The sequence below is a fragment of the Chlamydotis macqueenii genome, chromosome 5 (assembly GCF_036417535.1).
Source record: "Chlamydotis macqueenii isolate bChlMac1 chromosome 5, bChlMac1.mat, whole genome shotgun sequence".
Taxonomy (NCBI): domain Eukaryota; kingdom Metazoa; phylum Chordata; class Aves; order Otidiformes; family Otididae; genus Chlamydotis; species Chlamydotis macqueenii.
This window is the reverse complement of record NC_141560.1, coordinates 59704522-59722108: the sequence shown is the minus strand read 5'-3', so window position 1 is coordinate 59722108 and position 17587 is coordinate 59704522. Positions and strand designations below refer to the sequence as shown.

General features: G+C 41.8%; 1 protein-coding gene across 1 annotated transcript in view; it reads left to right on the top strand.

Moving 5' to 3' along the window:
- Window positions 1-9164, top strand: part of LOC147600600 (signal peptide, CUB and EGF-like domain-containing protein 2) — a 57922-nt gene extending 48758 nt beyond the window's left edge. Inside the window, 6 exon segments of the mRNA XM_086750211.1 lie at window positions 1280-1447; window positions 5174-5335; window positions 6224-6421; window positions 7015-7167; window positions 8245-8324; window positions 9012-9164. Coding sequence (XP_086606337.1) covers window positions 1280-1447; window positions 5174-5335; window positions 6224-6421; window positions 7015-7167; window positions 8245-8324; window positions 9012-9164 — 914 coding nt within the window.
- Window positions 9165-17587: the final 8423 nt, after the last annotated feature.

Sequence of the window (17587 nt, the reverse complement as noted above, 5' to 3'; positions counted from 1 at the left end):
GAAAAAAAGGTTTGGAAAGTGTGGAAGCAAATGAATGTGTGTCCTTATGAGAGCAAAAGTGATGTGTGATGGAAAAAGTTAGAACCAAGAGATAAGACTTCCTCAATGGCTTTCCTTGATAAGCTACAGAGCATTGCTTAACCTACTGTATTTTCTTTTTAAGCTAAGAAGGAACACTCGCTATTCCACTCAGTGTATCAGCCATAAACAAAACTCTTAATCATTGATCATGACGGATAGTTAATGCCTTACTTGTTGCTAGTCATATATCCTGAAATTAAGCCAAGGCCAATTTAACTTCCTAACAAAACAGCTATTCACTGAGTGATTTATTTGAGCTATAAACTAAAGCTAACAGTTTATTATTGTAACAGGTCTTTAAAAGGACATAATTTTTCAGCACAGCTGAACAACTGCAGCAGTGTTTTGTGCATTTCCAGAGCAGGGTAATTATTAAATACTGGCACTGAAACCAGTTCTTCTGTGAAAAAGTTTGAAAACCAGAATTTTTCAAAGATATCCATAAATATTGCTGTGCTTGTTAGAGAATATTGAGCTGTGTGTTTAAGTAAAATCAGTCGGATTGAGTTAGTGCTATCTCTGCACCATACAGAATACAGCAATCTGGTGCACAAATAATAATTATCCAAGATCCAGTATCAGAGAAATGGCAAGAATATTTCTACTTTGAAAGTCTGAGGCACGCATAATGTTTAGTTTAGTGAATTTGCACAATTGCTTGTTGCGCTTGTGGTTTTCACACAGTTCAGTAAAACTGAAGTTATGTAGTTATGCGCTTGTGGTTTTCACACAGTTCAGTAACACAGTTATGAAGTATGAATATTCAATAATATTAAGATTAAAATACTTCTAGAAATCTGGAAGCATATTTTTGGCATCTTAGGTTCAGTACTAAATTATTTCATTTGAGAGGAGTCCAAGAGTTCTTTAGCTAGAAAGCGTAGATAATCACTACATAATTGTACTGTACAGATTAACAGAGAGTACTGAACTGTCCAGTGTAGCCTTGCAACAAAGTGTGAAATCCATTCTAGTTCACAAAAGAGCTCACCAGCACCAGAGATAATCGGTGTCTGCTTCAGTTTTACAGGGTACGTTGCATGTGTGAAGTTCTATTTGTTGTTAACATTCAGTTCTGAAATCCAGGCTCCCACTTCCCAAGTAAAGAGGACAGCAGTTTCACCATGGGGTTTCAGGTCATTAACATACATTCACCTACAATGTTCAGCTTGAAGCAGCTGTGTTTTTCCTCTTCTAGATCAGTGCTCACCAGGTGAATATTCTCCTGACGGCTTCAAACCCTGTCTCCCATGTCCCCTCGGAACATACCAGCCTGAATCTGGGAGAGTATTTTGCTTTCCCTGCAGAGGAGGTCTAACAACAAGACATAGCAGTGCATCCTCGTTTCAGGACTGTGAGACCAAAGGTAAGGTCAAGATTTATTTTGATGAATTGCGTTGCTCTGAGGCAAAAGTAACTGCTGCTGCTACAAGTGGGGTGTGCAAAGAAGGGTCATTCAAGGATCTCTTCTTTCAGGGGTTTCGTAGTTGGCTGGCCTGGCGTGGCTGCAAGGAAACTTAATAAAGTCTCAAATTTTTTTGTAACTGATTTTTATACAAGACTTGAGAGAGGTTAGGAGATAATGGAAGTTGCTCAGTGAAGCTGATCTGTGAAGAGTCATATAAAGGAACAGCAGGGAGGAAAAATGTCTCTAGAAAAAAGATCAAGACCAGTATGCCTTATTGATGCTTTGCGGTTGAGCACAATAGCAACATGAAAACATGAAGGAGAGCATTGCAGTCCTGGAGCATAAGTAAGAAAATAGTTTCTTAATTTCATAATGAGAAACTGGCTTTAATGGCTTGTGATATACCTAAAAAGCTAGCATTCAGCTTAACCCTGCAGTACCTCAGGCAGTCCTCTAAATTTGATCACAGTGTAGCTGACATGCAATCAGCTCCCAAGGTTTTTCTCACAGGAGTGAAAATCAGGTGGGGATCGTATCTTTAAAAATGAAGAAATTTTGTCAGCATCTTAGTTATTTAAAATACAAAAAGCTGAAAGACAGCTACGAAGTTGTCTTTGAAAATCCTGACAAAAGTATGTGTCCATAGAGAGAGATGAAATGCTAATCAGTGTAATGGCTTGGTCAATGTCTTATCATAATATAGAAGAACATTATTTATATCAGAATCACCTGAAGAAAAAGTGAAATGTGTTAACAGAAAATCTACTGTTGTAGAATAGAAATAAGGGATAGAAATAAGGTCCTGATGCAAACAGTTGGTAGTGGTTTAGATTAAGGGAGATCTCTGGTGTCAGTTAAGGTATGTTTACTGTTGAGAATTGCAACTGTCATAGTTCAGCCCCGACTGGGACCAGACTACGCAGTCTCTCTCTCACTCTTCCCACCCTCCAAGAGAATAGGGAGAGATAATATAAGAAAAAAGGGTTGAGGTTTGAGATAAGGACAGGGAGAAATCCTTAAAGTTACTGTTGCCGGCAAAACAGACTCCACTTGGGGAAAGCTATTCATTTATTTCTAAAAAAACCAAGCAGGATAATGAGACAGAGAACAAGATAACCTTCCCCCACCCCTCCCTCTTCCCCGAGCAGCACAGCGGGGAAGAGGGAATTGAGGTTACGGTCAGTTCATCACAGGTCATTTTACGCTGCTGCTTCATGGTCGGGGGAAGAGCTCCTCACATTCCTCCCCTGCTCCATCGTGGTGTCCCACCCACGGGCCACAGTCCTTCGTGAAACTGCTCCGGCGTGGGTCATCTCTTCCACGAGGTGCAGTCCCTCCGGAACGGCTGCCCCAGTGGGCCCTCCACGGGCCTCCTTCAGGCATCCGCCTGCCCCATTGTGGGGTCCTCCTTGGGCTGCAGGTGAATCTCTGCTCCTCCGTGGACCTCCATGGGCTGCAGGGAGACAACCTGCTTCACCATGGTCATCACCACAGGCTGCAGGGGAATTCTGGCCAGGAGCTGCATTACTCCTCCCCCTCCTTCTTCTCTGACCTTGACGTCTGCAACCCTTCAAGAAATTCTTCACAAAAGAGAGGCAGACGCCTCTCAGGTTCTCTTCACATCTCATCTCCTCTCAGCTCTCTGCAGCCGGGCTGGGCCAAGTCAGGCCCAGACGGCCGCCCGGCGGGAAGCCAGAGGGTGAGGCCTGCAAGGCCCACAAGGCTCGTGCCTCCCCCTCTCTGCCCCTGCTCAGTGTCTTCACATCTCCTCTTATTTTTTTTTTTTTCTGTTTTTGCCCTTCTTAAACACATTATCACAGAGATGTTATCAGGGAACATTCTGCTACCAATTAGCTCAGCCCTGGCCAGCAGCGGGTCCACCCTAGGCCCGGCTGAGTCCACTGAACAAAGGGGAAAAAACTTCTAGCAGTTTCCTACAGAAGCTACCACTGTAGCCCCCCCTCACTAAATAAAACCAGAACAGCAACATAATAGATGAATTTTGCAGTATGGCTGAAAAAATAATATTACTGGTGATAATGTGATAGCTAATAGATTTCTTCAGTGAAGAATCACTGAATCCACAAATACCGTTGTTTCATACTTCATTTTGCAAAGTTAAAGCACTAAAAAAAAAACACGTTAAAAACCTTGGATCAAGATAAAAGTAACTGATTTCAGTTTTATTTAACATAAACAAAAACAGGTCTGTAAGTAAGGTTCGGTTTTCAAATTAGAGTGAAGATTAAAGGAGTTTTTTGTATTAACTGGAATGAAAAGCTCAGGGATTTGTGTGTGGAAAAGGCCACATGAGACATGGAATCACAGATGCAAGAACGATTTGGAACTTGTATCTGGATTTGGACTGGGGAGTGGAGCGTGTAGGGAAGGACTCCAGGTTGAGCTAGCTTACAAAGCTCAACAAAACTAGAGTTATTTTGGAGTAAGCAGAGCTTAAAAGGAATAGAAGAAAAGGAACTGTGCAGCACAGAAAACTACAGTTGAAAGGCAAGGTACTAAATTATTTTGATGTTGAGCTGAGAGGTAAACTTGCCAAATGAGGTAAAAGGAATAGGAAAGGATATTATTTTATGTTTTTTTTTAGTCCTACAAAGAAAAAGGGCAAGGAAAAAGAAGCAACATGGTGATGGAGTTAAGAGCAAAGATAATATATGGCTGATACTCTTAACTACTTTCTGTCAGGTTTCAGTACAGATGATGATGGATATAGATGCAGAATAGCTAAGCAAAATCAAATGAAAAGTAGTATACTAGAGATGTAAGCAAAGGTGTTTGGGGTCCTGTATTCTCAGATAGCAATGAGAGAGGAAAATCTTCCCATCCGCATGCAGGAAACTAGAAAAAAGTTGCAAGTCTGCTAGAAAATATTTTTCTCCTATGTCTTTCTATCTCATGTCTAGAACTTCCATGAAATCTGTTATGTTTATAAAAGAGTTGATATGTAAGAATGAGGTCTCGCTTTGGTGATGCAGGAGGTAGTCTCAGCAAGCACTGAGGGCTGTAGTTTATGTTTCTAGCTAATATGATGATTTGCATGACATGATGAAACAAAGTAGCAGCAGATCTAGTGGAGGTCGCTATACCCCAGTCATGGCCTGTTGTTGCAAGATGACAGTGTGTGATCATGAGAGAAGGCAATATACCAGTTTAGTTACTAATATTGATACAATGTGCCACTTGTAGAGAGCCAAAGTCTTTCACATCTGCTTGGGGTGAGCTGATCATAGGGGTATATTGGATGCAGCAGCAGTGCATATGCTGCTTGGCATAAGCTGACAAGAAAGAAAGATTTAGTTACTGTTTCCACATACAGTTCATCTTCCAAGTCAAAGGTCAGCAGCTAGACCATTTGGTAACACACTGTTCTACCTGGTGTCCTGCTTACAAAATCATGGTGGTTATACTCACTCCTCCATATCTTTTATTATTGCTTCTACACTGAACTGCTCTATAGTGTGTTGCCTTTGGGACTTTTGAACTTGCATAAAGTGACTTGATAAATTAAAATATGTTCAATTACCTCTACTTTATTCCTCTCATAGTTTATGAATATGGCATTTCAGTTATTGAAACTATACTAGGCTCTATAAAAATGCATAAAATCATATTCTGATGTGCTACTGCCACTTTTTAAAACATGCTGCATATTTAATTACTCTCCAGTTCAGTGTTCATCTGGCCATTTTTATAATACCACAATTCATCGTTGTGTTCGCTGCACAGTTGGGACATACCAGCCTGAGTTTGGACAAAATTACTGCATTTCATGCCCTGGAAACACTACTACTGATTTTGATGGGTCAACAAATATAACACAGTGCAAAAGTAAGTATAGCAAGATTTACAAATAAAAAGACAGGATCATTAATATTTAGAGTGGCCTTAAAGGCAAAATTTAGCTTTGCTCCAGGGAGCTTGGCGAGAAGGCAGTGCTGTTGCTCCTCTTTGCTGCCTGTCTGCATCTTATGCCACATGACATACTGAGGTCCACAAGAGACCACTTCTGTAGACTGGTTCCATCATTCTTCTTAAGGTAAGTTATGATTATGTCTTGTCAATTGGTGCTGGATCATGCTGGGTCTTGCTATTAAATTTTTTATCCCGTGATATAGAAGACAGAGTTTATATTCACAGAATCACAGAATCGTATAATAGTTAGGGTTGGAAGGGACCTTTAAAGGTCATCTAGTTCAACGCCCCTGCAAGAAGCAGGGACATCTTCAACTAGATCACATTGCTTAGAGCTGTATTCACTTTTCTGAGCATTCTGATTTGTTTTCCTTCTATTAAAAGGGATGGAAGTTGGCTCACAAAACTTAATAGCTCTAGTGACCATTTCTTCTTAATAACAACCTTTGAAAGAGGCAATTACAAAGAGAGCCACTGCTTTAGATTACGGTAGCTATAGCTTGGGAAGCTGAGGGTGAATTAAAGAGGGAAAATAGAGGGCAGAGAGGTGGCTCCTCAGAAGAACCTCTGGAGACAGTTATATGCACACAGTCATATATACACATACATACATGGAAATACGTTTCTGGGAACTGCATGTTTCAGGCAGCAGTGTGAAGTGAAGCTGACAGAGAACTCTTCCTGCAGCAGATGCAAACAGAAGTTTGTGTGTCTGTCACCCATGTACTGTTTCTAATAGTGACTTTAGAGAGCGATAGTATGACTTCACTTTGCCTGGTCTTACATCCTGTATTACTTTTTCAGATAGGCAGTGTGGAGGTGAACTGGGAGATTACACTGGGTATATTGAATCACCAAACTATCCTGGGGACTATCCTGCAAACACTGAGTGCATTTGGAATATTAACCCACCGCCAAAACGCCGTATTCTGATTGTGGTTCCAGAAATATTTCTACCAATAGAAGATGAATGTGGAGACTACCTAGTGATGCGAAAAAGCTGTAAGTCTGAAGTATCTGCTGAGGCATATGGTATCTATCTCAGTGTGCAACACAGATTTCTTGCATACGTTGCTGTTTACATAAACTAAATGTAGCCTGACTGGCCTCTGCTTAAGAGTAGAAATCTCCTTAAGTAACAAATTGAGAAATCCTATTTGGTAATGCTGCTCAGTAGTTTCAGGTGAAGCAAGGGTGCAAGGCTATGTGTCAGTGAACTCTGACAGAAATTCTGCTAAGAAGGAGTAGATGGTTCAAGCTAACTAGTCATGAATTATGCTAAGCAATTCTAGCCTTGGTTAGGAAAGAGGAGATGCTTGCTGGTCCCTACAGGTGCCTGATGTGTGATTGAACAGCTTCAGTTTCTAATATAGGCATGTCCTTCAAACAGTACACTGTTTTTTAGGAAAAGGGAAAATATTAGTTGACCAAGAAGTCACTCGATGGCCTACCATCCACTGATGGCCTGCCACATTTTGAGGAGTTTTCTTAACACTAGCAGACATTTCTTGTCATGGTCCTGTAACCTATTTTATTATTGTTCATTAGTATGAAGCATTGTCAGATAACTGCTTATTGTGTGTTTTCTTTGAAAGCTTCTTCCAACTCAGTGACGACATACGAAACCTGCCAAACCTACGAGCGCCCTATAGCTTTCACTTCCAGGTCTAAGAAGTTGTGGATCCAGTTCAAGTCAAATGAAGGGAACAGTGCCAAAGGATTCCAAGTTCCTTATGTAACATATGATGGTAAGTGGATGTAAGCAGCTGAGCCTACATGGACTAATGCAGCTGCAGCAGTGCAGAACTCACTCCTTGTGGGCTCCTTGACCTGGCTAAGCAGCAGAGTAACTATGAGACTACTTCCAGTAGCTGTTTTCATTTAAAGCTAGTTTAAGGAATTCTGCGTTGCACTGCAGTTTAAGTGCTACTGTATTTCCAGTCTTCCACTGACCTAAACAAAAAGCTGGGATTTTGGGCTCTGACCTGCAAAATGCAGAGTCCAGTGCCAGAATCTGGGTTTTATGCATTTTTGTGCCTTCATAGTTCTGAGTGGCTTCAGGTGGCAGCAGAGTGCCTCCAGTTAGGAACTAGGCAGAGGCCAAGTGCCTCTGATTTATCATGTTGCTGCTACCATCTGTAATCTAGTACCAGATAGCAAAACATTTATATTGAAAAGAAGCTATAGGAGCAAAAGTTTCACCCTATCCTTGTCAGAGTCACCAGGAGTGAAACTGGAACTGAGGATTTGCACTTCAGCATAAGTGATGTGAAAACAATATGGCATGTTTCTGTTCACACTGGATTAATTGTGAAGGAGTCATCCTTGCTGTGGTCTGCAGAGTTTAATCAACAGTGGATAATTAATTTTTCAGAGGAGACCTTTCCCTTTTGAAGTATTTCAAGTTTTGATTGACCAAGGAGTTTGCATTTTAGGAAAGCTTCCTCTTACCTCTTTTTTTTTTTTTTTCCTTCTTACTTTAGAAAGAAGTCAGGTTGTGGAGATTTACATATAAGTTTCTGCAGTGTAGCTGATTTGAAGCAGGTTACTTGGTTACAGTAAGCACTGCAATCCTAGGTGCACTGTGATTTTCTTTGCTTTTGACAGATTGATGTTGAGCAGCTCAGCAGAATACACTGTTTTCATAGTAAACGGTATTTGTAGTTCCTTTACGAAAGAGCATTTGGAATATTTTCAGACTGCTAATATGAGAGCCAAGTACTACTGGTTATGTTGAGGGTAGGGCTTACACGTCTAACCAGGGGAGTTATTGAGTGTGTAAGTGAAGTGAATCTGCAAATTACTCTCTTGTGCATTCTCCACAGAGGATTACCAAGAACTAATAGAAGACATTGTTCGGGATGGTAGACTTTATGCATCTAAAAATCATCAAGAAATACTTAAGGTATGGTCCTTCTGCTAAACATGTTGATCTTGATTGCAAATGATACTTTTGTGCCAGTAAGGTTGCCTCCTGCTCTTCATGAGATCTCTTCCTTGGTGCAGTAGACACATACTACTTCAGGGAAGTGGGATAAATCTGCACATCCTGATTTGCAGAGCAATGGATATGAGACTCTTTGCCCGGCAGAAATCTATGGTGAAGATAGCCCTGTGAGCCTCACATAGACTATGTGGGAAGGAATAAGTGGAGCAAACTGAGGGACATGGGATTTAATCTTTTGGAGAAGCAATTGGTGCTGCTACTTGTAGCCTGTAGATTAGCAAGGGCTTTTCCTCCCTGGGCAAAAAAATTCTCTTTGTGGATTTCACTTATCTGATCTTGGTTAGGGGACAGTTTCATGGGCAACTTGAGTGGATGTCATCCCAAGTGAACCTTTCTTTTCCTGGATATCAGATACAGTGTTTGTTTGGTTTGTATTTTGTTTTGTGTTTTTAATTTGCTGTTCTTGGAAGTATGAGGAGGGGAGAAATCCTGGTGCCGCTAGTGAAAAATGTGAAACTCCAGTGACTTCCCTGAATGTCAGCCTTGCTCCACTAGTTTCAGAGCCCCTGAAACATCAGTACTTGAAAAGTAAAATGCCTATAATCTTTTATGAGTTAATCAATCATTAAACTTTCCTTTTTCTAGGACAAGAAACTGATAAAAGCATTGTTTGATGTGTTGGCACATCCACAGAACTACTTCAAGTACACAGCCCAAGAGTCAAGAGAGATGTTCCCAAGATCCTTTATTCGGCTGCTGCGCTCTAAAGTTTCCAGATTTTTGAGGCCATACAAATAGTTGGCACTGTACTTAAAAAACTAACCAGCCCTGGGCACGCACAGAGGAGTTGTGGTACGTGGGGCTGCTTTCTGTGTTTTATACACTGACAGAGAAACTCTAGGGAAGCTTGCCAGCTCCGTTTTGGCAGAGTTTGGCTTTTTCAGCTCATATAAATATTTTGGTGAACAGAATTCTGATTCCTTTCCAGATAATACCTTTTGAGTACTAAAAATACTTCATGGGTCTCTGAATTAGAGAATGCGCATAATTTCTGTAACTGAATGGTGCCAAGCAGAAGTTTGTAGAGCTCTGCCCTATTGCTTCATCAGTAAATCTAAAATGTAGTGAGGAGAGATAGGCTAAGTAGTATGGTTTGGGATGAACTCTGGGCTGCCATTAATGCATGTTACCACAACAAAGCTGGGTTCATATTTGGTCTCGCTGAAAGTGAGAGCAAGATTTATGTGTCTCTTAACTATTGCTATGAAGAAAATTCAGAGCTAAGATTGAAATAGTTTTAGTCCAAAGCAGTGAGTGCAAGAATTGCAAAAGGTGTAATGTGTAATTTTTCTCCAAACTATATGTTGTATGAGGCATGTGGAGGAATAAGCAAAGGATTGAATATTAGCTTGAATGCTCTGGGTCTGGATTACAGTGTGTTCATGCTGGTTTAAATTAAGTGATACCAGAATAAAACCAGGGTGCCAAACTAATGGAAAACAGACCCTGACCCGCTGGACACTTCCATTTTGGGCTGTTTGCAGAAGTTACAACAGAACAGATTCTGTGCTGAATCCTAGTGCTTTCCCTGTACATAGGCCTCGGACAGCATGAGTCATTGGCTCTTCCAAGTAGTATAAAATTCTGTCCTCTGAGCACCTGCAGTTGAACACACAAGCCCCATTTTAAATGCAGGCTTTGCATAAATTATGCTCTTGTACATCACTGTTTAAACGTGTATAAAGTTCTTACATGAGCCTTAATCCTTATATTCCCCATCTCATCTGACCACCTTGCAATGACCCCATTGAGCAAAGAAGGGCTACTTTCCCTGTCTTGCTGGAGAGAAGTAGATGTACGAAGATATTCCTCAACCAGACTGGCCGCAAAAGGCATCTATGGCAAAACACTGTTAGAGATTCCCAAACTCTGTCCTTTTCCTCAGATTGTGTTTCTTATGTGAGAAGGCTATTCTGAAAGGGCCTGTAGGGAGAACTATGTTGATCAAAATGTTGTGTCCATGCTATTCTGTCCACCGTCACGTTACATCACCTTGCCCAGAGAGGTGATAGATGCCCCATCTCTGGAAACATTAAAGGCCAGGGTGGACAGGGCTCTGAGCAACCTGATTGGGTTAGAGATGTCCCTGCTCTTTGCAGGGAGATTGGACTAGATGACCTTTAACGGTCCCTTCCAACCATAACAATTCTATGATTCTGTCACTGTCCTCTGGCCATGCAAAGCATTTCCTCAGTGTAATGTACCTTCTGGGCCTTCTGTCTTGAAGGGAGGTGGCCACAATCCCACTCATTTGGAGATGGACTTAAGACCCCTGTCTTTCGGTCACTGGCAGTGGTGCAGCGGGTGCCAAACGTCCTCTGTGTGCCCCCTCAGGAAAGGTACTGAGATTTTGCAGTGTAGCCAGGACAAATGCTCCCTTTCCTTGGGTGTGGAGTCAGTCTCCCTGGATTTCATTGCATTGGTATGTGGTATTTAACTCTTGTATGTGAATAATACCACGTCCAGAGTGTGACAGATGCAACCCTCATCAAGAGCCAGTGTCTGAATCCCTTCCCTACACTGTTAAGAGCAAATGAATACTACCAAGTGCAGCCTTGCTGAACTGTCATGCCATGTTTTGTGGTATATGAGGTAGTGCAGCCTGTCATGTCATAAGGACACATCTTGGTCATGCTGTGACAGGAAGAGGCAGTGGCCTTAGGCCATAGCTGGGAAGCAGAGCCTCTCAGGATGGGGTGATGTGGTGCTGTGTTCCTCTTACTGCTGCCCTGAAAGAATTACCATGGTCTGGGCGGAGGAGGGAAATGGCTTGTGTTGCTGCCAAGAGGGAGAACTATGTCCTAGCTGGCTGCATGGGGCCTCCTGCTCCAGCTCAAGAGCTGCTAGTGGTTTTCTGTGGCAGACTGGTGAGCATTCCCCATTCCAGGAATGGGGCTGCCAGACCTGCAGCAAAGGGCAGCAAACAGGCTTACAGGGGAGGATGAAGGCGGGGGTGAATTAGCAGAACAGAGGGGAAGGAACCCAGGTCCTTGTGTGTTCCTGGCTGGCGTCGTGAACAGGGTCCCGGCTCCCTTTGTGGGGCAGGAGGACAGGGAAGAAGGTATCTGGAAGAAGGTATGAGGCAGTGTGGTCAGTGAGACAAATGGCTAAGGGATGCCAGAACAAGAGGAAGGGTGGTGAGAAAGGCTTGCTATGTCTGTGGTGAAATATACTGTTGTGGTGAGGTCCCAGGAAGGTATTTCAAGATAGTTTCCCTCTGGCTGCACAGCCCCCACCTCTCTACTGTTCATGGCTTCCCATGCCAGATGCAGTGTGTCAGTGAGTTGCAATGACCCACCAACCACCTCTGTGGCAATGGAGCACTTTAGAATGGGTCAGATGCTGCAGTTCTGCTCTGAGTGCATGGGTGAGTTAGAGGCCTGGTGGTAGGGTGCTGGGAGGAGAGGACCATGGTGTCCCAGCTTCTAGGGAAAGCCCAACACAGTGGCTTTGCTGTGGTCTGTGTGCTCTTCACTAAGGGAAGCAAGCCGGTTCTTGCTGTACTCCCTCCCAAGAAGGCTACAGATCTGAACATTTCTATTTCATGTTACTGAGTGGCACACAAATCAGAGTGATTGGTTTCAACAAGTGTTCAGGAAAACAAAAGCTGTGAAACATCCATGTATTTTTAACTGGTTGACCCTGGGCTTTCTTGCTCTGTGCATGAGTTACTGACAATCTCTGGGTTCATTGCTCTGCACCTCATCTTGTAGGCACACTGTTCTAGCTCTGCACAGTTGCTCTGAGACCAGCATCTTGCCTTCAGTCTGTATGGTGGATCTCAAATTTACTTCTCTGTTGCCCCTGTGTGCACAGGCCATTTTCATTGCTATCTGTGGAAGGAGAGGACTTTATCAGTGTGGCATACGGTCTGAGGCTAAGGAGAAAAACCTACCTTTTCTTGAAGAAGAATCCTTTTTGCTCCACAGCCCTGTTTATTTTCTACATAAAAAAGTAAATGACACAGAAGCACTTCTGTTACCCTTGATCTAATGTTATGAATCAAAATTTCCCCTTTTACTGTAGATCCTGTGTGCACAATAGAGAAGAGGGAATTTTTGCCATCTTAAATACTGGGAGAAGTGATAACTGTTGCAGAATGTTGTAACACTTGGCGTTGTATCTTCATAGCGATGGTAGTGGTGCTGTAAAAATTTTAATTTCTACTTTCTGTGTGGTTGTAGACTGATGTTATTTTTTTAGCAACAAATGATTCAAACAATGTTTAACCTTATAAAACAGGATTTAATTTTGAAATAATAATTAGCATTAACTGAACGACTTAATGTCACCTACATGAGATAAGCATAAGGATCTTTCTCATTATTGTAAATTAATGTAAGATGTTTCAGACTGTAACTCTTAATAAGAGAAATAAACCAGTGAACTTTTAGTTGCATGAATACCTTGGGTAATATTTTTAGTTGTCTTTGCTGTGCTAAATAATTGTTTTGTGACAAAATTAATCGTTGTGTAGCAAGTTATCGCACATCAGATAGGCTTTACCCTGAGAACATCTGCTTAACATAGCATTCTGTTTCATGTAATGAAATTATCTATACCCATAAATATACAATTCTTCATATACTTAGTGGTGCACATGTTTCTGATTAGTATAATACCAGAATTATCCTGGTATTATTTCTAATAATTATGCTAAAAATGTCTTCTATATGATGAGCTGGAGTCAACTGGCCTATTGTAACCAGCTGTATGAAGACAGAATAAACTACTTAAAGTAACTTAAAGTATTTTATTACTTTGCAAATTAATCTGATTTTTTTTCTTTAAAAAATAAACAAAACCCCAACACTCTTCTGTTTAAACTTAAAAAAAAACCCAGTAAAAAAGAACGCCTCCAAACAACATGGTGAAAGCCTGTGTTCAGACACAAGTTTCCAGAATATTTTTAAGATTACACCACAGTTTCATCAGAACTTTTCATAGAATCTACTGCCTTCATTTCTTAGAATTAAAAAATAAAATTAGGTCATAGGAAATTATAAATGAGTTGATCTATAATAATTTCTAATACTGTTTTTCTATATTTGTTTCTGTGATATTACATTGAGATTATGAGTTGTAGTCAATCTGTCAAATTTATAAAAAGAATCCCAATATCTTCTCCTTAATTCAGTTGATTGTTTGACCCTTAGCTTCCTGTGATCCCAGTGACAAGGACTGATTTGTATTAAACTGAATCTAGTCATCCAGGATGATTTGGTGCAGTTTTGGAAGATACAACTGTATAATTCAACTGTTAGATGTAGAAAGTTGTCATTGTTGGAAGCTGGAAAAGACAGCAAAGTAAATGACATAAAGGAAGGTCATGGAAGAGTGTGATGACTAACAGGCTAAGCACAGCAGAAAACTGTGTTATTCAAATATTCTTCCTGATATTGTGAATCATGCCACCTTCTAGATTGTACTGATGCACACATGAGCGCTCAGATACTCTCCAGAACGGGGCATGTCAACATGAACCGTCTTGTGAACTCCTAGAACGGCGGGAGCTGAAATTCTAACTGGGGCCTTAGGATGTTTACATAACAGAAATAAGTAATAAATAAATAAATAAATAACCAAAGGAATCAGAAGATGTCTGATGTGGGTAAGCAGGAAGGAGTAGTATTAGGATAATTTTTGGGAAACAAGTGCAAGGATAGTGGTCTGCAAATGTTTCAGAATTAAATAAACTTAAAGGCACATGCTTTTTTATATCGTGTGTATAGATGATATCCTGCAAATGCAATAGATGATGAATGTAAAACCTACCACAACTAAAAGGTACGTATACTTCTTATCTCCCTTTTAAGGCTGCTGCATTCAAACTGTGTTTGTACAAGGGTGCTGGTGGAGGAGATGAACAAGTACTTCTTCAAGAACTTGAACCAAATTCAGAACTGATACCAGTAGGTTTGTTTCTAGGCATCCCTGGAACCAAGCTGTCCTACAACGTGTCTTGCTGACCATTTAGTTTGAACAATTATTTCTCTCATAGGCAGATTTTCCCTCTTTGTGTGGAGCTCTGCTTTCCACAACATATATTCTGCTATCACTGTAGAACATTTGTGAACACTGATGCAAATACAGTATCTGTGGGGAAAACAGAAGGAGTTAGAGTATTCAAGGGACAGATTCCATTCTCAGAAGGTAAGTTATCTAGTTTCTCTCCAAGTTAGTGCAAATTATTGCATATTGCTCTTTTAAACTACCTTATTAAATCACTTGAAGTCTTAAAAAAAAGAAAAAAAATCTTTTTCTGTTGATACATGTTAGCTCTGTTGCTGTTGCTCTGATTAAACAAATTCTGAAGAGTAATAAAGTTTTTCAAAGTCCATGAAATAAAGCCTATTTAGTACACAATGAAAAAAAAATAGGTCAGAAGAAATCACCTTGAAATCTTTTTCCTTATTGAACATCTCTATAGATATAGAATTCATTAAGAAAACTCCCTCACACTAGCTAACTGCTAAACTTGACCTAATGCAACTGAAGCCAGCTTTATTCACTGGAATATTTATTCAATAGGCAATGTAGACTTACAAAGTTGGATATTAATCATTGGTCATGAAATTTTCCATCTGTGATGATTCTGGGGATCAGAAAAGAGTGAGTTTGGAGTTTTAATGAGAACAAATTGTACTGGAAGCTGAAATATTCTGAAGTTTGAAATGCAATTTGTGTTTAGTACTTCTTAGAATCATAGAATGGTTAGGGTTGGAAAGGACCTTCAAAGGTCATCTAGTCCAACCACCCTGCAAGGAGCAGGGACATCCCCAACTAGATCAGGTTGCTCAGAGCCTCATTCAACGTGACCTTGAATGTTTCCAGGGATGGGGCATCAACCACCTCTCTGGGAAACCTGTTCCAGTGCTCTACAATCCTCATAAGAAACTTTTTCCTAATCTCTAATCTAAGTCTACCTCCCTCTCTTTTAAAACTGTTACCCCTAGTCCTGTCACAACAGGCCCTACTGAACAGTCTCTCCCCATCTTTCTTGTAGGCCCCCTTGAGATACTGGAAGGCCGCTATAAGGTCTCCCCGGAGCCTCCTCTTCTCCACGCTGAACAGCCCCAACTCTCTCAGCCTGTCCTCATAGGAGAGATGCTCCAGCCCTCTGATCATCTTCGTGGCCCTCCTCTGGACCCACTCCAACTGGTCTATGTCCTTCTTATGTTGGGGGCTCCAGAGCTGAATGCAGTACTCCAGGTGGGGTCTCACCAGGGAAGAGTAGAGGGGCAGAATCACCTCCCTTGACCTGCTGGCTACACTGAGTTCAAGTGTTCCATGTTATACCAAGAACACTACAAAATCCATTAAAGACTTATGTATAGAGCAAGTTTATACTTGACTAGGTTTAGAGAAAGCTTCATCTTCTGTGCCTGAATCTAATACAGCAGTGGTAGCCTGAATGTATTTTTGTGCATTCTTTCCTGCTTGCTGTGCTAGAAGAAATGGAACAAAATACTAGGAGTGGACAGGAGCCTTGATGTGACTTGGATGGGGTAGATCTATCTGGGAAGAAGTTCAGGAGATGGAGAAGTGCAGAGCTATGTTAAATACACATATATATGTATGTGTCTTTATACATATCATGGCTATCATATTTGACAATAATATAGCTACGTGTGCAATGGCTGCCATGAAAGGAGAATGCAAAAAAAAAAATACAGTTCTTGAGCAGAAAAAAAAAAAGAGTGAGTTTTAAAAAAGCAAGCTGGCCCAGAATGTAAACTTGGGAGGAGTGGGATGCCAGGCAGAGTGGGCACAGTGGGCTCTGTGTGTGGGTGCCTGGTGGGGCGCAGCACTTGCTGGAGGCACTGCCTCTGCCTTCTTCTGTGCCTATCCGGGCCTCCCCTCGCACTTTGGGTCTTTGCTTCCTGCAGCCCTCCTGAGCCTCTGATGCCCTGCCCTAGCACCGGGCTGCTGCCTTGGACCTTTGGACCCTGCATGAGTATGAGCAGGGCTGGCTAGCATTCAAGGGCTCTCTGAGGGCCCACTGCTTGCTGCAGGGTGTGTATGCTGGCTGTGGGCATAGACAAATGTGTACCTGAGCAAAGATCAGGAAGTCTCTGAAGCTGAGAGCCTTAGAGGTGTGTAAAAGGGTGGGCAGGGAGCAGGCAGTGTAGGGCTAGGACAATATAGGGCACTAGATGCTTGCCAGCTTTATAGCTGAGGAGCTTGTTGGCTCTATTGTTGGTGTGCTGGCAGCCCTCAGGCTACTGTAGGACCTGCAAGGCTGAGTATGTGTTCTCTGCCATTTTCTGTGTTCATCTACATGCCCCAAACCCAGCAGGAAAGAGCAGGTTAAGCAAAAGAGCAAACGAGGCTTCCAACACACCTCACATTTGCATTTGGAGGCACCAAATACCCTTTAGCCATGCACTATTTGTCATTGGTGTGGGCATGCAGGGAGCCACAGAGTTTACTCTGGATTTAGAGCCAGAGGTTAGAAGTTGCTTGTCACTGCGTTAGCATTAGCATCTACCTCACACCCTATTTGTGACTAGGCTCTGTAGCTACACGTCTCGTCATCAGTTGGAAGACATGTTGCAAAAAGCCAGCTAAGCTGGCTTCTGGAGATGCTGCCATAAGCATCAGAAGCCATAGGTAGCAGCTTTAGGGTAAGAGAGGGGATCATTATTTTTCTGGGATTTAATGTGGAAATTAAGAAAGCATTCCAGAAAACTGGGATTTCAGCATCTGTGTGTAGCAGACAAACCTGTCTGTGACAGAATCCTGCTCATTAATTTGGGTGGCCCCAGTTTGCTGTTACTGATGTAGTGCTTATCTGAGGGGCTGTGTGGAGAAGCTGAGAGGTACCAGTTATTAGAAAACAGGACAGGCAGAAAAGTGCTCAGGGGGCCTGTCTGGCTTACATAGCATAACTACTGTGCCCCAGCTCCTGTAGGTGCTAATTCTCTCAGCAAACTTAGAAAAATAAGACCCTGAAAAGGCTCATCCATGCTGAGAACAGCAACTTCATTCAGTGGAAGAAGGATGCTTAGCTCTGGGAACTGAATGCTCAACACTGCAGGCATTGCTGTCTTCCTTGGATAGTCCAGAAAGCCGGTGCCTGTGGTGTGAGATGGACACAGCAGTGCAGAAATAAGCACATTACAAGACACATTTCCAACTTGATCATTTGCTCTTGGAGT